Source organism: Quercus robur, chromosome 9 (assembly GCF_932294415.1).
Source record: "Quercus robur chromosome 9, dhQueRobu3.1, whole genome shotgun sequence".
NCBI lineage: Eukaryota > Viridiplantae > Streptophyta > Magnoliopsida > Fagales > Fagaceae > Quercus > Quercus robur.
In genome coordinates this window covers 45,674,369-45,701,870 of record NC_065542.1, presented here as the reverse complement: position 1 = coordinate 45,701,870, position 27,502 = coordinate 45,674,369, and the positions used below count along the sequence as shown (strand labels likewise).

Here is a 27,502-nt window from a genome sequence, read left to right as displayed (position 1 = left end):
CTAGCTTTGTATCTTTCCATTGACCCATCTGCTTTATGCTTAATTGTAAACACCCATTTGCATCCAACTGCCCTTTTTCCATTCGGTAAGTCAACAAAATCCCATGTGTCATTTTTCTTAAGAGCTCTCATCTCTTCTTGCATCGCTTCTTTCCATTTTGGATCTCCTAATGCTTCCTGGAAGGTTTGAGGGATAGACACAGAAGATAACTTGGATAGGAAAGAATGAAATGCAGGTGAGATATGTTGATATGAAAGAAAATTTGATATGGGATGATGAGTGCATGATCTAACTCCTTTGCGTTGTGCAATAGGAAGATCAATATCATTTATGGTAGGTATAGAGAGAACAGGAGCAGAATATCCTGAGTTGGGTTCAGATGATTGCTCAGAAGCTTTAGGAGTAGTCTTACTTTTCTGGCGCCTTGAATAGACCCTTAGTTCTTTCACAGGTGTCTCATCCAGCTTATCATCAGTGGATGACAGCTCATTATTAGCCTCTTGCACTTCAACATCAATGAAATCAGTTTTCAAGTCAACATTAGTGGAGGTACTAAGAATAGGTAATGACACAAAAAACTCCTCATCACCATTATGCTCCCCCTGAGGAGGAGTTTGAGGTGAGAAGTAAAAATTGTGTCTCAAAGAAGGTTACATCCATTGACACAAAGTGTTTTCAAGAAGGGGGGTGATAACATTTATATCCCTTTTGAGTAGGAGAGTAACCTATAAAGACACATTTGAGGGCACGAGGGTCTAATTTACTCCTAGATTGACCATGAAGATGGACAAAGCAGATACACCCAAAGACACGAGGAGGGATGATAAAATTAGAGGATGGTACAGATGAAAAAAGTACCTCAAGTGGTCTCTTGAAGTCTAGGACGCGAGATGGCGTTCTATTGATGAGATAAGTTGCAGTGAGCAAGGCATCTCCCTAGTAGGACTTTGGAACACTGGCAGTAAGGAGAAGAGCCCGTGTGACTTCTAGGAGATGTCGATTTTTTCTTTCAGCAACCCCATTTTGTTGAGGGGTATAGGCACAAGTGGTTTGATGAATAATACCATGTGTATGAAGATATTTTTGAAGAGTACCAGACATATATTCCCCCCCATTGTCTGAACGAATTGTTTTTATTGAGGTGTTGAATTGTGTTTGAACCATTTTGTGAAACAGTTGAAAGACAGTAAACACATCACTTTTGTCCTTTAACAAATATACCCATGTAGTTCGTGAAAAATCATCAATAAAGGAAATAAACCAACGACACCCATTTAAAGAAACAACCCTAGAGGGCCCCCAAACATCAATATGAATAAGCGAAAAAGGTGCAGAACTTTTATTACTATTAATAGGAAAAGACACTCGATGGTGTTTAGCTAGTTCACATGTCTCACATTGAAATATGGAAACATTATTATGCTGAAATAAAGAAGGAAACAATTTTTGTAACAATGTAAAAGAGGGATGTCCTAGTCTTTGATGCCATAACCAAATCTGAGCTGCTGAGTCATCTGATTGCACTGTATGATAAGCCTTCTTGAGCCATCCTTGTGCTTTGGGCTGTTTGTCCAAATAGTAGAGACCATCCTTAAGGCTACCACTGCCAATCATCCGCCCCGTGGTTAGGTCCTGAAAACAACAGTATGATGAGTAAAAAATGGCTCGGCAATTTAACTCAAGGGTTATATGAGCAATAGATAATAAATTTGCTGCCAGGTTAGGAACATGAAGCATAGAGGATAAAGGCATGGATGGAGTCACAACAATTGAACCTTTACCACTGATAGGTGATAAAGAACCATTGGCTACTTTAATTTTGTCCTTGCTGGAACAGAGGTTATAGGAGGAAAAAGATGAGGATTTACCAGTCATATGATCCGTAGTTCCCGAGTCAATTACCCAAGGATCATCATACTCCGTTGACGATGCATTAAGGGCTGTAGCTAAATTACTTGAATGGGCAAAGGATGAGGATGTATCAATAGGTGTTTCCAATCGAGCCATAAACTGACGCAGCTGTGCTAACTCCTCAGTGTTAAGTGCCCTTTCATGATTAGGAGCTGGAGTAGGTGTTGGAGGTATGTCCTCTGTGGAAGTAGTGTGATTTGCATGTGGACGAGAGAATCCACCAGAACGGCCCCCTCGCCCTCTTGTAGGACGGCCATGGAGCCTCCAACATGTCTCTCGAGTATGGCGTGGCCTATTACAATGATCACAAAATAATCTGTCCTTGTCATCTAGAGCATTCTCATTCCAATGACCTTTGTCCCGATTCTTAGAATCTCCTTTGGCAGCACATTGAAAAGTAGTGGTCAGTGCAGATTGTTCTGGAGTAGATGAATATAACATGACACCCTGATGACTTTCTTCATTCTGAACATATGAGAACACCTCTTTGAGTGAGGGAAGAGGATCCTTTCCCAAGATTTGGACTCGAACTTGATCATATTCAGCTCGTAGTCCTCCCAAGAATTCATAAATACGTTCATCTTCAACAAATTTTTGAAAGTCTATCGCATCTTGTGTACATTTAGCTTTGAAAGTTTGATAGTGATCTAATTCTTGCCACAAACCACGAAGGTTATGGTAGTAAGTTGCGATAGACAAATCACCCTGCGAAGTCGCTTGAATATGACGCTTCAAATCATAAACTTGAGCTTTATTTCCAATTTTGGAGTAGGTTTGAGCTGCTGCATCCCAAATCTCCTTTGCAGTACGAAGAAATAAATATCCTTGACTAATCTCTAGTTTCATAGAATGCACCAACCAAGACATGACTGTAGAGTTCTCTGCCTCCCATCTGTCATATGTGGGATTAGTCTCCAAGGGCTCTGTGATTTTCCCATTCAAATAGCCCATTTTCCCTTTACTCCGAATAAACATTAATGCAGATTGGGACCATGTTAGGTAGTTTAGCCCGTCCAACTTTTGAGTTGTAATCTGGAGAGTTGGATTCTCACTCAGGGAGGTCACCTAACTCTCTACCCCTCTAGTGTGAGTTTCGGAAGTCCTACTAACTTCTGACTTTTCCGAATCAGCCATCCAAATAAAATAGCTCCACAACTGGGCTTAATACAAAAAAAAAAATGTGGTAAAGCTGGGCAGGAAACAGAAAACAAACCAAATGGATGACACCACTGTTTTTCATGGATAGTGCCCTGTTGGAATCTGCTGCCCTTAGGACCAGAGAAATACTTCCCTTAGGACCAGAGATGCTCTAATACCATGAAGAAACAAAAGAAACTAGTAACTAGAGAAGAGCGGAATAAAATTATTGTATTATTACTTGCTTATTCCACTATGTACAACTCTGATTAAATAGAGAAACCCTAAACTTATAATAGGAATACAATAGCAGAAATAGGAAATCAAATAATCCCTAATTACTCAGTTTCCTTCTCTAAATATTTCCTTCACCTTCACGCCAAAGATTATACCATATATAGCTTTCCACACATACCATACATAGAATCTGTCAACAATCATATCATAAACAACAACATCCAAGCCTTAATCCTGAAATTTTGGGTTGTCTTCTCATATATCATATCATACAAGTAAATTTTCATACACTTGTCATTGATCTAGATTGCCTGTGAATTCAATAAATTTTGACCTTTACACATCATCAAAAAACATGAATAGACTGAACATAGATACATATGCAAGCATCAATTTGCATTATTTGAAATGCAATTTTTGGCATTAGCAGGAGTCTGGACTCTGAACAGGTCAACCTATATGCTTGGACAGATGGAATGGCTCTATCGCTGCTATGACCAGAACTAATAAACTGAAACTAAATAATTTTCTTTGGTAACAGATAAAAATATGTTTAAATTCTTGAAGAATGAAATAACTAAAATGATCCAGATGCCTAATTATATAACATTTGATATGTAACTGATATCTATTGAGCCTCACCCATAAGTGGACCCTCCAGATTCTGCAAAATTTAAGAAAGCACCAAAGTTTTAAGCGTACAGCTCTTACTCTCTCAAATAGCCCTGCTTCTCAACAGAGAGATATTCGCAGGAAATGAGTCATTTTCCATGACGTGAGTTAGTTGTCACTTAGATCAGGAACATAACCTGCATCCTTTAAAATACAAGTCATTTCTCTGATCAACTCATATAGCTCCTTAGATTGTTTATCACCCTTGAAGAAGAATTGGGACCCATTTTGAACCTCTATTCTGCTATAACTAGGCTCCTTTATGATCCCTGATTCCTGCATCACAGCCCTGACCACTGCAGCATTTTCCTAAAACCCAGAGGTGGCATAAGCATTAGACAAGACCACATATTTTCCAGGATTTTCGGGTTCCAATTCAAAAAATTTCTTTGCTGCAAGCTTTACCAAGTTCATGTCTCCATGAACCCTACAACCTCCAAGCAAAGCACCCCATATCATTGAGTGCTCCTTACAAGGTGAGTTCAGAACAAACTCACACGCCTCTTGTAACCGGCCAGCAAGCCCTAAAAGATCAACTATAGCTGCATAATGCTTCCCTCTTGGCTGAATTCCATAATCTTTGGTCATAGATGAGAAATATGCTCAACCCTCATCAAGCAAACCTCCATGGCTGCAAGCAGAAAGAACTGAAAGAAAAGTAACATAATTTGGTTTGAAACCTACAGTTTTCATCCTATGAAAAGATTCCGAAACCTCTACAACTTTTCCATGCTGACCATAGCCAGAGATTAAAGCAGTCCACATAACAACATTCCTATTTAAAGACTTGTCAATTACCCGATGCCCATCAGAGAAACTACTGCATTTAAAGTACATGTCCATAAGGGCACAATTGACTACCACATTTTCCCTAATTTGACACTTGATCAAGACACCATGGGCCTGTTTCCCATGCTCGAGTGTTGCTAAAGTGGCACAAGCTCTGAAGACTGATGCAAAGGTATACTGTTCTGGTATAAAACCAGTCTGTCTCATCTTGTAATAAAGATTTAACCCCACTTCTTCAAGCCCCTTTTGCACATACCCAGCAATCATTGCATTCCATGAAACCAAGCATTCTCCCGCATATTATCAAATAGAACGTGAGCAGTTCCTAGATCCCCTGATTTCACATACAATATCAACAATTTAGTCTTCAAATACTCACTGGGATCATATCCAACAACAACCATTAGTGCATGGATTCTTCTCCCCTTCTTATACTCTTTTCTAAATATGCATTCCTGCAATAGAAGAGCATAGGTACTTGGTTCCACTTGCACTACAGTAGTGCACAACAGCCCCACAGCTTCCCTCAATCTTCCTGAAATACAAAGACCCTTTAATGTTTTATCCAATTGGAGGTAGCTTTTGTAAGGCTCAACCTGAAAGCTGGTGATCATCACATTCCATCAATTGAACCAGTACATTGCCAAAATCTACTCTTTCCCAATTCTAAAAATAATATATGCAGTTACGCATGTCAATTCCATCAAACCTTAAGCTTTACAAAAATCACATTACATACGTAAGTATGTATATAGTAACGGAAAATTCCATTCAAATTGCCAAATATTCAAATTACCCAATTCACTATTCAACCTAAGGATCTCACATTTGGCACAGAAAATAATACCACCCACCAAATAAATGCAGCATTTTATCAACAACCTGCACGAATTCAAGCTCAAATTCAATTATAATACATACATACGTGTGTATATATATATATATATAAATGTATGTAAGAATGGAAAAATTCCATTCAGACAGTCAAATATTCATACAACCTAATTCACCACTGAATCTAAAGATCTCATCTTTGGCACAAAAACAATACTGCCGGCCCACCCACCCAAAAAAAATTATCAACAAACCGCAAAATTCAATCATAAAGCATACATATATATGCATATAAAAGCAGCATAATTCCAATCAACACTACTGCACCTAAGACATCTCATATTTGGCATAATAACAACACTGTCCACCATAAAAGCAACAATCTTAAAAACAACTCACGTAAATGCAAGCTCAAGATCAATTACGACACATAAATTTAAAAAGGGAACATTTCCATACAAATAGTTAAACTACCCAATTCTGCACTGAACCTAAAAGATCTCATGTTTGACAGTTGACACTAAAAAAACACCAACCACATAAAACGGGCTAAAAAAATAAAAACACCATCCACCAAAACGAGCTAAAATTTTATCCACAACCCACATAAATTTCAAGCATGTATATAACACACATAAAGAAAGTAAGTAAAACTAGTGAAGGTTCACAAACCTGCCATTGCTGCTCTCAGATTTAATTCTGCGAAGAAGGGTGATGGTTTTTCCGTCAAACATGGGGCCAACGATCACGTGAATCTCTCCAGAAGACGCAGGAGGAGTCAGCAGCTCCACGTGCACGCCACGACTTTGGATTGAATGAATGGAACAAGTAGGAGAAAAGGTTGTGGCTTTTAGGGGAAGGAAAATTGTGTGGTTGCATGGAAAGAATTTGGGGAAGGGGGGACATGGGGTTCGAACTATAGACATCAGACATTATTACGGATGCCATTACTACCAGGTTATCACTTAAACCCATATTCTACTACATAATGGTATGTTTTCAAGTTTCAACAATAATTTTGCTAATTAGCAAATGTAAAATCTAATTGTTAGCTTCCTTGAAAACATGCAAATTTTGAGCACTCAAATAATAAATTCCAACTAACCTAATACAACAACAACCAAGTCTTGGTACCAAATTATTTTGAGTCGACAATCATGGATCCATTAATAATAAAGTGACTAAATTTTATGCGGCTACCTGCCGCAACCCTCTTCCTTTTTCCGGGCTTGGGACCGGCTGTGAACAAAACTTATGGCACTAAGCACCAACACAGGCGGAGTTAAATTTTTCTAACCTAATACGCATTGAAATTTTAAAATCCTTCAAAACTTAAGCTACCAAATACCATTAAGATAGCATTAGCTATGATGTTGACATTGCAGTCTTTATGGGCATTGTCATTTTAAATCAATAGGTTAAACTGATAGGGTTCTGCAGTACAATATCTTACCTCAAATAAACTGTATATAGAATGAAATCATTCACATTTCAAAAATATTAAGTTCTAACTTCCAACCACATGGTCCATTGTAAAATGAAAGAAATTCAGACACAGATAGAAGAAGAGCCACTAGTAACAAGCTGTGCTAGGGTGATTATTTAAAGAATAGTCCAAACTTGAATAATAACAACAAAATAACAGATATTGACAGCATAACCAAAACCAGAATTAAAAAAAAAATACAAATATGCTACCAAAATTTGTTGATAAGTAATTCTATTACCGACCAAAACTAGTCATTTACATGAAGGCTAAACCTCAAAACAGAATCCAGCATGCATATACAAATATCCTACCAAAACTTTTTGATAAGTGATAACTAACAGTACTAATAGTAATACTGACCAAAACTGGACATTTACATGAAGTATAAACCTTAACACAGAATCAGTAAGTGAATAAAAATAACCTACCAAAACTTTTTGACAAGTGTACTAATACCGACCAAAACTAGACATTTACATGAAGTCTAAACCTTTAAAAGCTCACTCCAATAAGTGGTATAAGTGGCATACTGTTAAAGAGCCTGCTAAAATTTCCCCAATCCAAGTTGATCAGCATCATAACCAAAACCCAGCACTGAATCTGTGTTGCCAACAGGATCGTTTAATAGAGCCATAATTTCATGCATAAAATTTTCATTTTCTGAACAGTCCAGCAAGTTCTCCTGCCCATTATCCCCAAAATAGTTTGTAGACTCATCCTTAGCTTCTGTGACAGGATAATACAGAGTACCCTCATCAGCACAAAACTCAGACACACCAGTAGACTCACCCTCGGCCTCTGTCCCCACCAAACTTGGCATGTCGGCTTCAGTGACAGGATAATACAGTGCATCCTCATCAGCACAAAACTCAGAAGGGTTTGCCGCAGTTGTGGATTCAGATCCCACAGGACTTCCCATTGAATAAGGGACAGACTCAGAGGAAGTCCAGCAGCAATCCTTCACAGATTCCATTGAGGTTGTGCGACTTGTGATATCTGGAAAGTTAAGCCGAGCAGAGGAACCATACATTGTTGAAGCAGCTTCGTCATACGCAAACGCAGCATCAACGGCAGTCCCAAAAGTCCCTAGCCAAAGTTTTTTTCCACCATTTGGCTCACGAATCTCCGCCACCCACTTACCCCATGCCCTCTGCCTAACCCCTCGGTAATGGCACAGTGAGTTTTCAGGTCCTCCTTTTCCTTTCACACAACACCCTTTCTTTGACCCTTTGGCTTGAACTTTAGGAGCCCCACAAGACGCAAACTGGGCAGTATTTTTTTCTTTCCACTTCGCCAGTGTCTCAGCCACAGAGTCTCTACTATTCTTCCTCTTCCTCTTCTTCTGATTAGGATCAGGATTGTCCATGACCGTATGAAACCTTTCCAGACAATTCCAATAATGCACCCTCTTGCAACGTGGAATGAATTTCCCAAATCGCAAACCCTCTTGCAATAAATCCCACAACAATCAAAAACCCCAAACAGAAAAGGAAACTGAATTTCCTAATCTGAAAAAACACAAACACTTTTATATCAAACCCCAGAAAATTCAAACCCTAAAAAAATAATCCAGAAAAACCCAAACAGAATATTTCCCCCACAATCAACGAAAAACCCAATATGAAACCCTAATATTCAAGTAACAATATTGAATTTTTCAAAAGAATCAAAACAGAAAAAAAAAATCTCAAACCCCAGTAAAAAAAAAAAAAAATCAAACAATAAAGAAAACCCAAAACGGAAAAGAAAAAGTATAGTCTAGAAATTGGTACCTCTCAGTCTGAGTCTGAGTCAGTGGACGATTTCTTCTTGATGGGAACGTGTTTGTGTTTGTGTTTGAGAGAGAGAGAGAGAGAGCTTTCTTTGGTCCCAAGTTCAGAGAGCTTTTGAAAGTGAAAAGGAGCCGTTATGAATCTAAGGGTATTTATAGGGTTCCCGCTTGTTTAGTTGCTCTGTTTTATTTTTATTTTTTTAAGGCTGAATATTTCTTTTATTTATTTAACATATTTCTTATGTGATTTGTACCTCATCAAAAAACTAATTTTTAAAAAAATTCTTGAAACTGATTTTAGTTAAAGTAATATTTTAATTTTCTTGAACTTGAGTAGTAAATTTTTTTTTAAAAGTAAATTACCTTAAAAATTATTAAATTACTTGTCATTTGTTTCATAAAAAAATAAAAATAAAATAAAACTTAATAATGAATTATTCAAATGGAAAAAAAAAAAATCATTTCATAAAAAAAATTGTCAAAAATCATACTATTCAACTTGTGACACGTTTGCTGATATAAAATAAAATGGCAAAATCATTCCATATTTGTCGGCCTTGAACAGTCTTGATATTATAGATTCAAACGTAAATATATCATTATGTATACATCATTTCCTAGAATTTTCACATATATATACCCAACAATAAATATATATAAAAATGAGAATCAAATTATAAATTTAGAATGATTCCAACAAGAAATATATATATATATATATATATATAAATGAGTATCAAATTATAAATTTAAAATGACACATTTCTTTTGTAAGCTGATTAGAAGCTGCTAATCATCTAGCCCTGCAACATTTGGAGGAGTAACACTTGTTACTCACCACCCGTTTCAAGTAGTGTATTATTAGATTTTTCTTTCAAAAGGGAGGAGGGGGGGGGGGGGGGGAGGAGGAGGAGTGTAGTGGCCTGGTAGGCATGATATTATATAAACATTAATTATTGTTGCACATGATGAGTTATACACTACACACTTAAATTGTAATTATGTTTTGAAAACACGATTTTAGTTATAATCATGAAATGGTGTTCACAATTAAAACTAAAATCTTGTTTTCATTTCACAATTATAACTGTAAACACAAAAGCACAATTTCAAATGTGTACCCTTAAACACAATGTGTAACACTATAATTATCTAATTACCACTACTATTATGTAATTATCACTACTCTTATGTAAAGGTATTCTAGTGGTCGTCTCATTGGCTTCATCATGAGATAAGCCTAATGGAATCATGGCTTTGCGTGTATGCATTTGAATATAAAATGATTTTTTAGAGATGATAGAGGGAAGATTTGGATAGAAGTATACTTTATAGAATCATAACTCATAAGTCTTTATTGTGTCATTTTTACCTTTTTATTGCACACTTTGGTGATATATGATGGTTCTAATGAAATGGATGCCAATTCGTTAGGGTGGGAATCAACAACACGGACAGAGAGAGAAAATAATTTAACATACTTGTGCGCACCTAAAGCAAGCTTAATGGATTGGTCTCGCTCTTGGGCTCACAATATACATATAATGTGGGCTTTGGATTTCCTACTCTGGGTGATTCTAACCTAGAGACCCAGCAACATTTCTACAGCCACTGGATTGCTTTCCCCTCACTCTTTGTAGCTCTTAACCTAGATTTGAGGCTTTCCTTTTAGACCTTCAACAACCATTTCCTCTCCTTGGCCTCGTATATTTATAGTCCAAAATTAGTGGGAAAATCGTGATTATTCTCGAGGCTAATGGGAATGGAGGTCCAATATTGTTATCGCTAAGTGGATGTTTAGTTGTGAGTGGCAATGGAACTGGTTCCTACTTCAAGGAAGGGATGATGTTCGGCGGTGGAATTTGAAAAGGATTTACAGAGCATCCAGGATAGGGCCTTCCCGAGCACTCATGTGCCTAGGAGATGGACGCGCCGGGCAACATCCTAATCATGAACTGACAAGTACTTATTTCAAAGGCCAGCCCAATAGGTTTTGGGCCAGACACAACACTGCAGGATTTGCTCCCATGGCCCTAGTGGGTCTTAAGCCCAATTTCTCTGACATAAGTGTTAGGGACCGCAGGACATACTGTTCAGCTTGGGTCTAAGGCCCAAATGGCTCTGGGGGCCTAGTGCCGTACAATACTAATTATGAACTCCTTCATGTCCCTTGGGAATACATTCCTTTTCTCTAAAAGATATACCTTATCTAAGAAACATACCTCTTCAATATATGACTAATTTTAACATTAAATTTATTCTCTTTTGCATATTGGTGAAGCAACATCGTCCACCAAGTAGAGGGTTATTGTATAAGTGAGGGTGCATCATTTTATTGTGTGATCACCCGTTACTATTATATACTAACAATATGTCCATCTATAGTTTGGTAGTACATCTTGCACTCAAACGATATTTTTACCTCCCTTTTATTGGAAGGGATAAGAGTTGGACTAGACAAGGTATCTTTTCATCACAATCTTCAATCTTAGTTCTAATTTTTGTGATTCCGAGGCTAAGGCCAGAAATCTAAAAAAATCTTAGGGCAATTTGCTTTTGGAACAAAGTTAAGAATCTAAGACATGCAACTTTGATTTCCATAAATCTAAAGAAAAAGACCTTAATACCAGGTAGAACACACTCCTACTCCCAAACAACTTTTATCTTCTCAAAGGGAGACAACCGTTCACAAGCAAATGGTTGGTATTATTAAGGTATCTAAGATACGGCACCTGAGAAAACTATACTTTAAATTTTAAACTTTCATACCATATGTGAATACAACTATCTGACTGTAAACATCTCTTTAAGAAGAAAAAAAATAGAAAAATACCTGTTTCAAATTTACATTCACTATAGTTTTATATTTTCCAGCAATGAATATTGATGATAATTAAAGAATCTATCAAACATTGACCACAAAAATAGATGTAACAATATCTACATTCTTGATAGGGACCTAAAGATGTAAAATTCCTAACTCAATTGCAATTTCACTATTGACAAGTTGTGTAGGCTACAAGGCAGAGCATACTAGGAAAATTCAGATTTCCAGCCTAACAAATGGGAGGTAAACGGCAAAAAATTCAATCGAAGATTGAACCACAAAAATATATTATAACATATATGATACAGGGAGTGTTCAACTTGTATCTCCAACTTGTATTTGTTAACGAATGAAATATTTCCAAAATTAGAAGTCAATCAATCTCTCTCTCTCCAAACACGGTAACCGCAAAAATCCCAAATACCTAAACTACACCAATCATCCTCTCAATATTAGCTCTAATTCTTTGGAACTGTACAATTTGAAACACTAGAACGAAATCTTATACCCAATACCCATCATTCCAAGCACACCTTGGAAAGAGACCCCATACTCACTCCTACTTCCTGTAAATCTATACAAGGCCGCCTTCCTTCGGACTGTTCTCAAGGGACTTGATCTGTTCCTATGCCTAATCAATAAAGACATCTCATCCCCAAACCAACTTGAAGCTGAAAACAATCTATTTTCCATCTCCTCAATTGGACTAGAACTGTACTCCATTGTGATGAATTGTGATGAAGGAAGAGGCATGCCCATAAGTAAACCGAGGGATGATCCCACCTGCATTCCACCAACTGCTATCAAAAGGGGCAAAGTCTCCTTTAAAGTCAGATTCTAGAGCAGAAGACTCCTTTCGACAACAGCAATCTCCACAAGTCTCATCTGTGTCATTGTATATTAGTTTCAGAACTTGCACAACTTCACCCATAAAAGGACTGTGAGTCACCTCTGGGTGAACACACATGGAAGCAATGGCTACCACCTTAGCCATGTCATCGAAGTCATAACTTCCGGCCAAAGAAGGATCAACAAACTGCTCCAAACCTTCTCTACTAGTCAGTAATGGCCGTGCCCAAGTTACCAGATTCTCCCGTCCAAGAGGTTGGGACATGTCCACAGGGTTTCTTCCAGTGAGAAGCTCAAGGAGCACAACCCCATAATTGTAGACATCACTCTTGACAAGTAGATGCCCTGTCATTGCATATTCTGGGGCAACATACCTGCAAACCCATTATATTCAAAGTTCATTAATATTTGGAATTGCTGACTGGAAATATGGTAGTATATATACAAATGAATACTTCTTAATCCAAACTATGTCACAGAATATGTGGAGAGAGAGAGAGAGAGAGCATGTCCAATCAAGAACCTACTTGAATTTATAGAATTGTAAGACTATGACTTCAAAATAGTATGATTACCCAAAAGTTCCCATGACCCGAGTAGAAATATGACGACTTCCTTCAGTTGCTTCCCTGGCCAACCCAAAATTTGAAACCTTGGGGGTGAAGTCATCTTCTAATAAAACTTTACTAGCCTTGAAATCACGGTGTATTACACAAGGATTAGAATCTTCATGAAGATAGGCCAATCCTCTTGCTGCTCCAAGGGCAATCTTCATCCGTGCATCCCAGTCTAGAGGGCCCTTGTTCTTGTCAACACCTAAAACACCAATACAGGGGCAATGTGGAAGGAAGTTTGCCAACCTATATTCCATTAAATAATTACAAACAAAATAAAATAAAAGGTAATGCAGAAAATATACCATGTAAATGGGACTCAACACTGCCATTGCGAACAAGCTCATACACCAAGCACCATGTCCGCCCTTCAATGCATATACCAATCAATTTCACAAGATTACGGTGATGCAATTGACTTAGCATCTCAACTTTTGCAATAAATTCACGGTCCCCATTTTGATTATCCCTTGTAAGCAATTTAACTGCAACTTCAGTTTCATCTTCCATAATCCCACAGTAAACACGTCCAAATCCTCCTTCACCCAAAATCCTCTTTGAATTGAACTTATCTGTTGCCTTCTCAAGCTCAACAAGTGCAAATGTTTTAGCAGAGAGAACACAGGTAGCCATGGTGGACATGAGGGATACTGATGTTGAGCTTGCAATACTACTTGATAATACAGACCCTATGCCTGCGTTAAATGCAGAGGACTAATTATTTTGACTAAGAAAAAAGTGTGTTGATGCAGCTCATTAGGTAACACTCATATTAATCAGCTTATTATACAATTGTTCATGCAAGAGGAATCTTCCATGATTGGCTAGTGTGTTGATACATCAAAAGTTAATAACCCAACTTTAAAAGACTGGCCAGCGTGGATTAAGAAGATGCAGTATCAGTTTTAAATGATAGGTCTGCAAGACTTAATGACAAAGTTATTAAAGGTATTGTGATTGATATAAAATATTTATTTATTTCACTAAATTTTGTAACATGGTTCTCTTGCTAGCATTTGACATGGCACAACTTAGACCTTACAGGATATTCATCATCCATCAGCAGTGAATGTCTAGAACTATTTATTGATGTCATAAATTACTAGGGTTTTTTTTTTTTTTTTTTTTTAATATTAAAAAAGGGTTAGAAACACACACCCCTTGGGGAGGTACCAACTCCCCCAACTGGGTGGTGGTGATACATTACTAGGGTTTGAAAGAGCATTTTCTTATAATGCACAAATTATTTAAAAAGGTAAAATAAAAGAAAACAAATGGGACTAGCTTCCCCCTTTCACAGAATTGCTTTTTTGATAGCACAATTTCCATTTTTTTGGGCCAGAAGAAAGAGATTATTTCTTCCCTTTTTGTCAATTATTGGGCAGTTTGCAAAGAAATGAATATTTTCAACATCGTATGTGTGAAAAAAAAAAAGATTAAAAAAAAAGTTTTTAGAATCAAAGCATGGTATGTGTGCTTTTCATGGGATCCATCAGTGGTGAAAGTCTCATGTAGGAAATTTTAAGCGCAAAGAAAAAAAAAGGCCCATTAGTCTTTATTTTAATAGATCATGTGACTTTCAATGAAGTTGGATCGCTAGGATTTTATTAATTATATGTAAGATTTCTAGAGTCACCAAATGCTTTTTTTTTCCTGATAAATTGATAACTTGGGGGATGGAGGGATTTGAACCCTAAACAACTTCGTTGGAAACACCAAATGGTGCTAGTTGAGCTACAAGGTTCTTAGTTAGTCACTAATTATAAATAGCATTTTTTCTTGAATTATTGCGGGTAACCTTTTCTTATCCATTTTATGAAATTTCATATTTGAATATTTCTTGAGCTTCGAGCCTAGAAATTGATATCCAATTGTTCCAACTTCAATCTTATTCTCTCTATTTTTCTTCTCTTTTTTTAATCTTATTGCTGGAATTTCTTTTTCTACGCTAAACATAAGTCCTCACCACATCAAGTTGTATTAGAGCAAAAGATCCTAGATCTAAGCCAAAAAATTCATATCTGAGTCAAAGGTAGTAACTTTAAGCTATGGCTGGCTGTGGTAGAGATCATGAGGGTAGATGAAATCAGGGCTAGTAGAAAAAAAAATAATGAGATGAGGCGTATTATTGAAGATTTATTGCTAGCTGTTCTTTTCAGCAACGGGAACCAGTGGGAGACTCACATGAAAATTTTGGAAGGAAACTACAACCCCTTGGACATATTGGAAAGTGGTCATGAGGATGAGAATGATGATATAGAAGATGAAAACTCCTTTCATGATACTAGATAGAGCATGCACCATGAGGTAGGTTGGAAGATCAATTGGTGTGTGTAGTTGAATTGAAGGATGAAAATTTTGAAAGAGTCTGCACCACAAACTGAGATTCTCTTTATGATGGTTTAGGGGTGAGTACTTAATACAAATTAAAGATATTACTTTATTAAAGTAATGTACATCAAGAGTTCGATGCAAGTCCTAAGAGTGTTCTTTTGGACACGGAAGATCTACATGCACACGATTTGAAAAACCTAGTACTGTTCGATGGAATTCAAAATTGAAAATTTTTAGTGAAGATGGATACTTTTACTTGGAATTGTGATGTTTAATAATTTTTCTATTGGCATAATGCTGAATCATGATAATCTTCCTTTTTATGATGATAAAGATACAAGATTTGATTGTGTTTAGGAAGAATTTATGGAGGAAGAGCTGCGAGACACAATTCGACAAGCTCCAAGAGATACATGGACAGGGTTAAGCCAATTTTAGAACAAAGTTGTATGGTGTCAGGTGATGGTACTTTGTTCTATGTGACTTGTTCATGTTACAAATTGAAGAAATGTCCCAAACCTTGTTATGCAGAAGTTCTTATTGGCATATTAAGTCTAAGTAGCTATTTCTTGATGCATTTAAGAAGACAAAGAATGAAAAGATAGAAAATATTATTTGAGACTCCAATAAATTGTGGAGAATTGAAGCCCAACCAAGGACGAATTTTCTCCAACCCAAGGAGAACTGATGTAGGAAAATTTAAGCCCCTCAAAAAAAGGCCCATCAGTCCATTCTCTTTTATTTCTATATTTCACGTTTCATCTATTATTATGTCTCGAGTATTTGAAAAGGTCATTTGACTAGCATGTGACTTTTAGTGAAGTTGGTAGGTTAAGATTTATTTATTTATTTTTGATAAGTAACAAAACTTTATTGATTAAAAAAAGAAAAGAAAACCCAGGTACACTGGTGGTGTATTTGAGTAGCAGTACATCAAACACTCAAATTACAAAGCTCTAACATAGCTAATAAATTAGAACAGGGAAAAGAGTTAAAAGCAGCACTCCAATCCAGAAGAGAGTGAAGAAGAAGAGATTTAATTGTTATATATAAGATGAAAGATTAGAATTCTAGAGTTGCTAAAGGCTTTTATACATAGAATTTTTTAAATCGTGGGCATCCTTTTTGTATAGCCTTCAAAAAATTTCAGATTTGATCTCTTCCCACATTTTTTGATGACTTGGGAGCTGTTTATGATATTATGCTTCTTTGGTGTCTCCTAGGTAATGCTTTATTATGTTATGGGAGGTTTATCATGTTGTACGAGGCTCTTTGGCAAGAGAAGTAATGGGAGGATTTGGAAAGTGGTTCCTCCGTGTCTAATGTGGCATCTTTTGAGAAAAAGGAATGCATGTTACTTCAAGGAGCCAGAGTGCCGAAGTTCATGAACTCCCTTGAGATTGTGCTTTGCATTTGAAGACCTTATATGAATGGACTTTGACATCTCCTATCTCTTCTATAGCATGCTTTTGAAGACTTTTCTTACCCCTCCTTTTTTTGTTCTTTACTCCTACATCTCATGTACTTGGGTTGCTGCCCTGTGCTTCGTTTTTTATATTATTTTTTGCAACAATTTATTTACTTAGAAAAAGCAATTCAGATCCAACCTCATTCCAATTATCCTTTTTCTTTGCCTTATTCTTATTGGAATTTCTTCTTAAACCCTTCTACAACACTAGAACCAAGTTCTCCTCAAAGTTCATATTACTGGTCTGGTAAATTAATAGTGTTTGAAGGAATTTTCCTCTTTACTTCAGACATTATTAACAAAAAAAAATTAGAACATTATTATCAAATTTTTTAGCAGAAGGATGACTCAAAACAAACGGAATATCTAGGAAATATAATGCAAACGTGGAAATAAATCATGACCACAAGCCACAAGACTAGCATCCATACTTTTGAGTAATAATTCACCAGGCATGACTAGATTTTGCGCAACCAAAAATGACAAATTATGATGGAACATTCATGATATTTTATTTATATATAATAATTAGGCACTAGGCAGGCATATAAAATAAATGGTGGCTGCAAAGGAACCAAACTTTTCAAGCTAGGAGGACTAACACATATACAGTCATGATGGAGCATTGTTCACCATAAAAAGTTCAAAAACATTTGATGACATTGCATTTTAGTAAAAGCATCTACATAATAATTCATAAACTTACCAGATCTTTTGTTTGCAGAGGGTGTAAATGCTGGACCAACGGCATTTGATGGTCTTCTAACCTTCCTCCACTTCAAAAAGATAGAGACTGCTCCAATGAAAACTAATAGGAGCAAAAATGCAGACAAAGATATCATGGCAATGGTTTTGAGGTCCATCCGATGGTTCTTGTTGATAAATTTTTCTGTGATTGGGAGATCTCCAACACTTCCTATTGGTCCATTGCCAATGTAACTCCCATAAGGTGGTGAAGAAGGAATCCCTGATGAAAACTATTTCAGTGACCAAAACACGATAATAAAATAAAAAAGAAGGATACTTGAAGGACTCCTTTTTGTTCTTTTCCCCTTTTGCTAGAAATTTAAAGGTAATCGGGGTAGGTACCTGGATAACTAATGTATAGCACTTCATAGTTACCGAAAAGAGTTGTATTTAGAGGCACTTTCTTATGCCAAAATCTGTCAGATGTCAGTACTGCAGTAGTATTATCAAACTTCTCTCCCAGTGGAACCAAGTTAATATCCACAACTGTACTTTCCTGATTTTGACTATCAGCAATAACACCCATAATTTTAACTTGGCTTTGCTCCAAATAGGTGCCTTCCGCGATCTCAATCTCTAGCTCCCTCATTACTGGAAAAACAGATAAAGTGGCTACATCCAGAAGAAGTCTGACTTTCATGGAAAACACACAACCACAAGGTGAATCAATGGGAGTTGCAGTAAGTGGCTCTATACAAATTTGATCACAAGCTGCCAAAAAATCCATTAACAAGTACATGATTGGTTAAAAAACTCAAAACGAGCAACAGAAAAAGACTTTTAACTTTCATTCTAGCTTTTGGGATGAACAAGATATTACGATCGATCTTTCAAATAATGTTCAAAATTTCCAACTACCAATTATATTTAGCCTTAAGGCATTAATGTTATGTGATTTCTATTCCATAGGGTTTGTGAGTCACTTTACCAAGCAAAAAAAAAAAAAAAAATTCAAACCATTTTTCCTAGTATAAACACACACTTAAGGCATTAAGAGAGAGAGAGAGAGAGAGCGCAATGGTACAATTACCAATTTTGTTAAGTTATAATTTCTATTTTATCATAAGAACATTTTGACTTCAACTTTTAAAGACTTTTTTCTCTACCATTTTGTTGATCCTGTATTCCACCCAAAACATGCTCCTCTTTTAAAAGATAAAGGCCACTGATTGACTTTCCTAATATGCACTGGCTTTATTTGAATTTGTAAATTATAAAAAAAAAAAAAAAAAAAAAAAAAAAACCCTATTATAACATCTGAAACAAAATAGAAAAGGCATGAGTGCCAGCTTAACCTTTTAGGGTGGTAACTTTTTAATCTAGCAAATTTCAAGGCAAAAAAAATTGATATTTGCCTCACCAACAAGCAAAAATTTTGACAGCAGACACTAAGAAATTAAAAACAAGGTTTTTCACGGGTTACTTGTCAAATTTATCTTTCATACATATTTTAAGTGTTCTTGATATCTTGATACTTATGCATTTTGCATAAGGGTTTTTTACAGACATTTGGGCACACAAAAGAGTCACGCATACCACAAGTTAACGCTACTGATCAGTATAAAAAATCATCTACTTCTCCTAGTTACCACTGAACACAATGGTATGGGCCTATTTCATTGTAGATATCTCAGTATCTTTTTTTTTATATTACAAATGTGCATGTGAGCAACACAAACTCTCAAGTAGACAAATTCAATTTGACAGATGGATATTACCATGGTTTTTTGAAGGGGATGGAGTAATTGCATTGGGTTTAACATGCTGATGATGACCGCATATTGGTGAGGGATTACTGCTAGGACCTGACATATATAAGTAAAGATAGAGAAAACTATTAACAATAACGTAATGTCAAGCTGTTAATATTATGAGCACGGTAATACCTTGGTAAAGTGGAGAAGGTGCAGGGCAGTGGATGGTCACAAAGAGGGCTTATAAACCCATGTTTTGGGTGGTTTTGATGCAGCAAATGACACACCCATCGAAATTGACCTTTCTGCAAGAAGTAAAGGAACATCATATGTTAAGAACAACTGAAGATATTCATGGACAGTTATCAATAAAAGCTGGAATGGATCTAAACTATTACTAAATGATGCATTGCATTAAGTGGCCACATAAATCTTACATTGAATGCACTAGTGAGGCACTCAAGGAAAGAAAGAGGGTAAACAAATTTGAATTATATGTTCTCAAGAGATGTTAACAAAAGGAGATATGAAAGGCATTCAGCTGATAAGCAGATGAAAAAAAAAAATCTTATAAAGTGTTTCTTTGTATCAGGATAAGCAAATGAGAAAGAAATGTCTTCTAATTGATGTATTATGTTGGGCTTGAGCAATTTAACTTGATTTGATAGCTAAAGTCAGAGTGGTCCAAAGTATGCTACATGCTCGGGTGAGATGAGCTGCCACTAAGGTCAGCTCCAAAAGCTCCGAAGCTAGGAGGCTTTAGTGAGGTGCTCACCTTCAAAGTCTAGGCAAGGCACCTTTAGTTAGATGTCCACCTAATGCCTAGGCACCCTTTAAGGGGCCTGAGGCAATGCCTAAAACAAATTCCAAATACACACACATATATACCAACGCACACTTTAGTGCCTGGGTGAGTGCCTCAAGCAATGTTTAAGGCGCATGAGGCGACGCCTAAAAACAATTCTACACAAGCACACACACATATATAAATATTCCACAATTTGGCAAAAGCAGGCAGTCTTTATTTTATTAAAGTGGGGGTTGAGCTAGCCACCACAAACATATTAAAGACAAAACAGGAGAGAGAAGAGGGGGGGGGGGGCGCGGGGGAACACATCTACTACAAGAATGAAACTCTGGAATTTGCTTATGAACAGTACAAATTTCAGTCCACCCAATGCATAATGGGAAGGTTCCAACATTCTTCTTAATTCAATCCCAAAGTCCCTCCATCCTTGTTGTAACTTTCCAGCAGGGATAATGATCGATCTCCGCAACCCGCCTACCTTAAGCTCATTCACTGATAAATACTAACCAAACGAGTTTGACCCCCGTTGCAAAGTGTAAGCAGTATCGCCTTCCCTGAGCGTGAAGAACTTCTTTGGATTGACTCCAATCATGGTGTGTTCCAAGTTCCACATTGACCAAATTGCAGCACTCTTGCCCATAAAAACTGATTGCATATAGTATTTTCCCCGTTCAAAAATCCTAAGGGAGAAAAAAATTCCCTCCTTCCTCCACCACCAATTGAAACAGCTTAGATTCAATAAAAAAAACTTTGGAAACCACCCATTCCAAACCACTAACAATATGTCCATCTATAGTTTGGTAGTACATCTTGCACTAATAGGATATTTTTACCTCCCTTTTATTGGAAGGGATAGGAGTCGGACTAGACAAGGTATCTTTTCATTACAATCCTCAATCTTAGTTCTAATTTTGGTGATTCCTAGGCTAAGGCCAGAAATCTAAAAAGATCTTAGGGCATTTTGCTTTTGGAGCAAAGGTAAGAAACTAAGACCTGCAACTTTGATTTTCATAAATCTAAAGAAAAAGACCTTAATACCAAGTAGAACACAATCTTATTCCCAAAAATCTTTTAACTTCTCAAGGGGAGACAATAGTTCACAAGCAAATGGTTTGTATTATTAGGGTATCTAAGATACGGCACCACTATACTTTAAATTTTATACTTTCATACTATAAACGGTTCCTTAAGAAGAAGAAAATAATAGAAAAACCTGTTTCAAATTCACATTCACTATAGTTTTATATTTTCCAGCAATGTATATTGATGATAATTAAAGCATCTATCAAACATTGACCACATAAATAGATGTAACAATATCTACATTCTTGATAGGGACCTAAAGATGTAATATTCCTAACTCAATTGCAATTTCACTATTGACAAGTTGTGTAGACTACAGGAAATTTCAGATTTCCTACTAAGCAGTTGAACTATGCATAAGAGACACACTGAACGTTTTGAGATTCCAGGACAGTCTTTGCAGTTTCCTTGACTACTTGTCCGCTGACATAGTGCTGCCGACACACAGGCATGTAGACAGACCAATCAGTTCGGTCTGTGTCTCCACCGTTTTCCTTAGTTGAACTATGCATAAGAGACACACTGAACATTTTGAGATTCCAGGACAGTCTTTGCAGCTTCCTTGACTACTTGTCCGCTGACATAGTGCTGCCGACACACAGGCATGTAGACATCAGCCCCACCAATCAGTTCAGTCTGTGTCTCCTCTGTTTTCCTTAAGGTGAAGAAAGCACGTTTACCGCAAAGTTCACAGCGAGCAGTTAATTTGGTCACGGAATCAGCCAGCGGAATTATATCCAGCACAGAACCAAAGCTCCTCCTGTCAACAATATTTATATTCATCATTAGAAGGATCTTGTAAGAATTTCCAAGCAATGTAATATCATATGATGCCATTTAATTGCAAAAAAGCTTTTTAAGTTATAACCTAATTGTTTCTCAAAAAAAAGAAAAGTTATAAGCTAAAACTCTCAATCCAAAAAGAATAGTTAATAACCTAAAAGCCATTATATGAATGGTGGTAGATTATAATTAGGTAAAAAAAATTGAAAAAAAATCGCGAGCATAAAAATAGCTAAATATAATTGGTGGCCTATTTAAATACCTTAAATAATTACCATCTAGTCCAGCAACTATTACTCTTTTGCCATCATGATCAGCAGCTTCACGACAGAAATCATAAAGGTCCTCAAAGAATTGAGCTTCATCAATACCAATCACATCTAACTGTCACCAAATACAGGTCAAACTAAGTATCACTCCTACTTATAAATAAAAAATAAATAAATAAATAAAAACTAAAACTAAGTATCACTCCTAGTGTACATAAAAAACTGATGAAAGTTAAACGCAATAATCTCACCAAAAAAAGCCAGAAAACTATGCTCATTTCAAATTGAGATATTTCTCAGACACACAAACCATTTACTCATTACTGAGACAGTGCACATTTGCCAAAAAACAATAATGTTGTTTCAAACAATACAGAGAGAGACAGAGAGAACACATGCACACAAAAGAAAATAGTTCTGTATTTTTATGCAAGAAAGGATAACTGTTCGTAATACATGTATCACAAATTGTATCAATGAAATACCTGATCATATGCATCAAGACCAAACTTTTGTCTGAATGATGACAAATCAGGTAAGGCCAAGCATGGCAATTTCGCCCCATCATGTGTCACGATCGAATCCAATCCATATCTTGTATCCTTATTGGATTTTATTATTGCCACACTTCTGCATAACAGAGATGTAAAAAAGAAACAAAGCATCACAAGAATAATTCCAAAAACATTTAAGCATTGTTCAATAAATCAAGTATTTGAATATTTGCTGCCCTGTATTTGCTTAAAGCATGGAAATTTTTTTCCAACAGAAGTTTTGGTGTTTTTGTAGTTCAAATACCAGTGCAGCAAGATGCTTCACATAGTTGAAGTATCTCTTGAATGAACAATATCAACTGTGGTGATAAGAAGTTACAAGCTCCCATAGTTAAATTGATTAAAATCAAAAGCTTTAGATAACAAATGGAAGAAATCCAAATAGAACACTGATCTCTTTCTAATACTCAAAAAACTAGAATTCCAATATCTATATAGGGTCCTAGGGTCTTCAAGAAAATAATGGGAGAGGAAAGGGATCTTAGGTTTAGGGTTCGGGTCCGGACATAATATTTTCAGCTTAAATGTTGCAGCACATTAGAATAGACCTAGATTTAGAGGCAAATAAGAAACTTAGTCAAACATAAATGTTTTACAAACTTTACTAAGCACAAGAGAAGGTTATTATGCCAATAAAATGAAATTTGATATCAATTACTTCTAATAAATGGAAAGAAATGAAATTGAGAATTACAAGTTATATGACATCCAAAATAGTTTATGAAAAATAATGGGTTTAGAGTGATAAGGATCTTGCAAAAAATGACTTTAGATATGTATATGGACAAAAAGGATTAAGGGAGGGGGCCATGTAATTTCTAGAAGGGTGAGAACTAAGGAGGGAAGGGTGAGAACTAAGGAGGAAAGGTTGAGAAAGCAGTGGGGAGAAGAGATTACATATCTTGCATAAATGACACATAATCTGATAAGCTTCTGTTTCAATTTTGAGGTTCTTTTTATATGATTTATATCTATTTTGGGAACTTAAGGAAAGCGGAGGAGCGAGAAATGCCAGGAATAAACAGCTGCATTTCTCATATATCACACTAAACAACAACAACCAAGCCTTAATCCCAAAATTTTTGGGGTTGGATTCTCATATATCATATAGTATCATGCAAGATTTTACACATTTATCATCAATTATATATCATATCATACAACAACACCAGCCAAGCCTTAATCCTGAAATTTTGGGTTGTCTTCTCATATATCATATCATACAAGTAAATTTTCATACACTTGTCATTTATCTAGATTGCCTGTGAATTCAACAAATTTTGACCTTTACACATCATCAAAAAACCTGAACAAACTGAACACATAGATACATATGCAAGCATCAATATGCATTATTCGAAATGCAATTTTTGGCATTAGCAGGAGTCAGGACACTGAACAGGTCAACCTATATGCTTGGACAGATGGAATGGCTCTATCGCTGCTGTAACCAGAATTAATAAACTGAAACTAAACGACTTTCTTTGGAACAGATAAAAATATGTTTAAATTCTTGAAGAATGAAATAACTAAAATGATCCAGATGCCTAATTAGATAATATTTTATATGTAACTGATATCTATTGAGCCTCACCCATAAGTGGACCTTCCAGATTCTACAAAATTTAAGAAAGCACCAAGGTTTTAGGCATACAGCTCTTACTCTCTCAAATAGCACTGCTTCGCAACAGAGAGATATTCACACGAAATGAGTCATTTTCCATGACGTGAGTTAGTTGTCACTTAGATCAGGAACATAATCTGCATCCTTTGAAATACAAGTCATTTCTCTGATCAACTCATATAGCTCCTTAGATTGTTTATCACCCTTGAAGAAGAATTGGGACCCATTTTGAACCTCTATTCTGCTATAACTAGGCTCCTTTATGATCCCTGATTCCTGCATCACAGCCCTGACCTCTGCAGCATTTTCCCAAAACCCAAAGGTGGCATAAGCATTAGACAAGACCACATATTTTCCAGGATTTTCGGGTTCCAATTCAAAAAATTTCTTTGCTGCAAGCTTTACCAAGTTCATGTCTCCATGAACCCTACAAGCCCCAAGCAAAGCACCCCATATCACTGAGTGCTCCTTACAAGGTGAGTTCAGAACAAACTCATACGCCTCTTGTAACTGGCCAGCACGCCCTAAAAGATCAACTATAGCTGCATAATGCTGCCCTCTTGGCTGAATTCCATAATCTTTGGTCATAGATGAGAAATATGCCCAACCCTCATCAAGCAAACCTCCATGGCTGCAAGCAGAAAGAACTGAAAGAAAAGTAACATAATTTGGTTTGAAACCTTCAGTTTTCATCCTATGAAAAGATTCCAAAACCTCTGCAACTTTTCCATGCTGACCATAGCCAGAGATTAAAGCAGTCCACATAACAACATTCCTATTTAAAGACTTGTCAAATACCCGATGCCCATCAGATAAACTACTGCATTTAAAGTACATGTCCATAAGGGCACTATTGACCACCACATTTTCCCTAATTTGACACTTGATCATGACACCATGGGCCTGTTTCCCATGCTCAAGTGTTGCTAAAGTGGCACAAGCTCTGAAGACTGATGCAAAGGTATACTGGTCTGGAATAAAACCAGTCTGTCTCATCTTGTAATAAAGATTTAACCCCACTTCTTCAAGCCCCCTTTGCACATACCCTGCAATCATTGCATTCCATGAAACCAAGCTTTTCTCCCGCAAATTATCAAATAGAACGTGAGCAGTTCCTAGATCCCCTGACTTCACATACAATATCAACAATTTAGTCTTCAAATACTCATTGGGATCATAACCAACAACAACCATTAGTGCATGGATTCTTCTCCCCTTCTTATACTCTTTTCTAAATATGCATTCCTGCAATAGAAGAGCGTAGGTTTTTGGTTCCACTCGCACTCCAGTAGTGCACAACAGTCCCACAGCTTCCCTCAATCTTCCCGAAATACAAAGACCCGTCAATGTTTTATCCAATTGGAGGTAGCTCTTGTAAGGCTCAACCTGAAAGCTGGTGATAATCACATTCCATCAATTGAACCAGTACATTGCCAAAATCTACTCTTTCCCAGTTCTAAAAATAATATATGCAATTACACATGTCAATTCCATCAAACCTTGAGCAGCTTTACAAAAATCACATTACATACATAAGTATGTATATAGTAATGGAAAATTCCATCCAAATTGCCAAATATTCAAAGTACCCAATTCACTATTCAACCTAGGATCTCACATTTGGCACAGAAAATAATACTATCCACCAAATAAATAAAGCATTTTATCAACAAACTGCATGAATTCAAGCTCAAATTCAATCATTATACATACATACATAAAAATGTATGTAAGAATGGCAACATTCCATTCAGACAGTCAAATATTCATACTACGTAATTCGCCACTGAATCTAAACATCTCATCTTTGGCAAAAAAAAAATACTACCCACCAAAAAACAAAATTATCAACAACCCGCAAAATTCAATCATAAAACATAAATAAATATGCATATAAAAGCAGCATAACTCCAATCAACCCATTACACTACTGCACCTAAGACATCTCATATTTGGCACAATAACAACACTGTTCACCATTAAAAGCAACAATCTCAAAAACAACTCACGAAAATACAAGCTCAAGCTCAATTATAATGCATAAATTTAAAAGGGAACATTTCTATTCAAATAGTTAAACTACCCAATTCAGTACTGAACCTGAAATATCTCATCTTTAACACTAAACAACACCACCCACCCAAACGAGCTAAAATTTTATCCACAACCCACATAAATTTCAAGCATGTATATAATACACACAAAGAAAGTAACTAAAACTAGTGAAGGTTCACAAACCTGCCATTGCTGCTCTCAGATTGAATTCTGCGAAGAAGGGTGGTGGTTTTTCCGGCGAACATGGGGCCAACGATCACGTGAATCTCTCCGGGAGGCGACGGCGGAGTCAGTTGCTCCGTGTGCACGCCACGACTTTGGATTGAATGAATGGAACATGTGGGAGAAAAGGTTGTGGGTTTTAGGGGAAGGAAAATTGTGGGGTTGCGTGGAAAGGATTTTGAGGCCAAGGAAAGGAGGCCAAGATGAGCGGTTTTGGGGAGGTGAGTAGTGAAGGCTGACAACGTTGGGATCAGGAAGGACTTCATATGAGAGAGAGAGAGAGAGAGAGAGAGAGAGAGAGAAGAGAGCTTTCTTTGGATTAAGGTAGAGAAGTTTCAGACTTCAGAGAGCTTTAAGAGAGGGAGAAATAGCAATTATGTACCTTTTTTTTTCTTTTTTAAATGGAAAGCAATTATATATATATATATATATATATATATAATTGCTTTCCATTTAAAAAAGAAAAAAAAAAGGTACATTATATATATATATATATATTTATATATCCTTTTATAGAAAATGCTAACAAATGCCATAATTCATTTAAATTTTTTTTATGAGAATAAAAAAAAGCTATTAATGTTTTAACAGTTTTTTTTTTTATTTTTCATAAAAATAGTGTCAAAATTTTTCTAAACTGAATTGTTAATCGATGCTCTAAGGGCACTCGTTAATATGACCCTTCTTTTATTTAAGTTGAAAAAATCATACTCTCAACCAAAAAAAAAAAA

General features: G+C 36.3%; 2 protein-coding genes and 2 pseudogenes across 6 annotated transcripts in view; all 4 read right to left on the bottom strand.

The window, feature by feature from the left end:
• LOC126698661 (pentatricopeptide repeat-containing protein At4g16470-like) overlaps positions 1-27,154 on the bottom strand; it is a 30,407-nt gene extending 3,253 nt beyond the window's left edge. Inside the window, exons 1-6 of one of the 5 annotated variants that reach the window (XM_050396042.1) lie at positions 26,733-27,154; positions 24,923-25,887; positions 24,751-24,808; positions 22,802-22,946; positions 22,310-22,431; positions 21,383-22,024 (exon numbers count right to left, since the gene is read on the bottom strand). In XM_050396042.1, coding sequence (XP_050251999.1) covers positions 21,769-22,024; positions 22,310-22,431; positions 22,802-22,946; positions 24,751-24,808; positions 24,923-25,887; positions 26,733-27,037 — 1,851 coding nt within the window. In that variant the 5' untranslated portion in view covers positions 27,038-27,154 and the 3' untranslated portion in view covers positions 21,383-21,768. Of the gene's footprint in view, positions 1-21,382; positions 22,025-22,309; positions 22,432-22,801; positions 22,947-24,464; positions 25,888-26,732 lie in introns of those variants that run through there. The other 4 variants (XR_007646546.1, XR_007646547.1, XR_007646545.1 and 1 more) reach the window with 4 other exon arrangements.
• LOC126698663 (pentatricopeptide repeat-containing protein At4g16470-like) lies at positions 3,927-7,192 on the bottom strand (annotated as a pseudogene).
• On the bottom strand, positions 7,276-9,021 carry LOC126698664 (dehydration-responsive element-binding protein 2A-like). Its single transcript, XM_050396043.1, has 2 exons — positions 8,842-9,021; positions 7,276-8,577 (listed from the first exon to the last, which is right to left on the bottom strand). Exon 2 carries the CDS (start codon positions 8,433-8,435, stop codon positions 7,614-7,616), a length of 822 nt encoding a protein of 273 aa, XP_050252000.1. The 5' UTR covers positions 8,436-8,577; positions 8,842-9,021; the 3' UTR covers positions 7,276-7,613.
• Positions 11,926-20,325, bottom strand: LOC126698660 (receptor-like serine/threonine-protein kinase ALE2; annotated as a pseudogene).
• Positions 27,155-27,502: the final 348 nt, after the last annotated feature.

Bases quoted from the DNA above. Each gene is read 5' to 3' on its own strand.
- LOC126698664 (XM_050396043.1), bottom strand. From the start codon at position 8,435: ATGGACAATCCTGATCCTAATCAGAAGAAGAGGAAGAGGAAGAATAGT.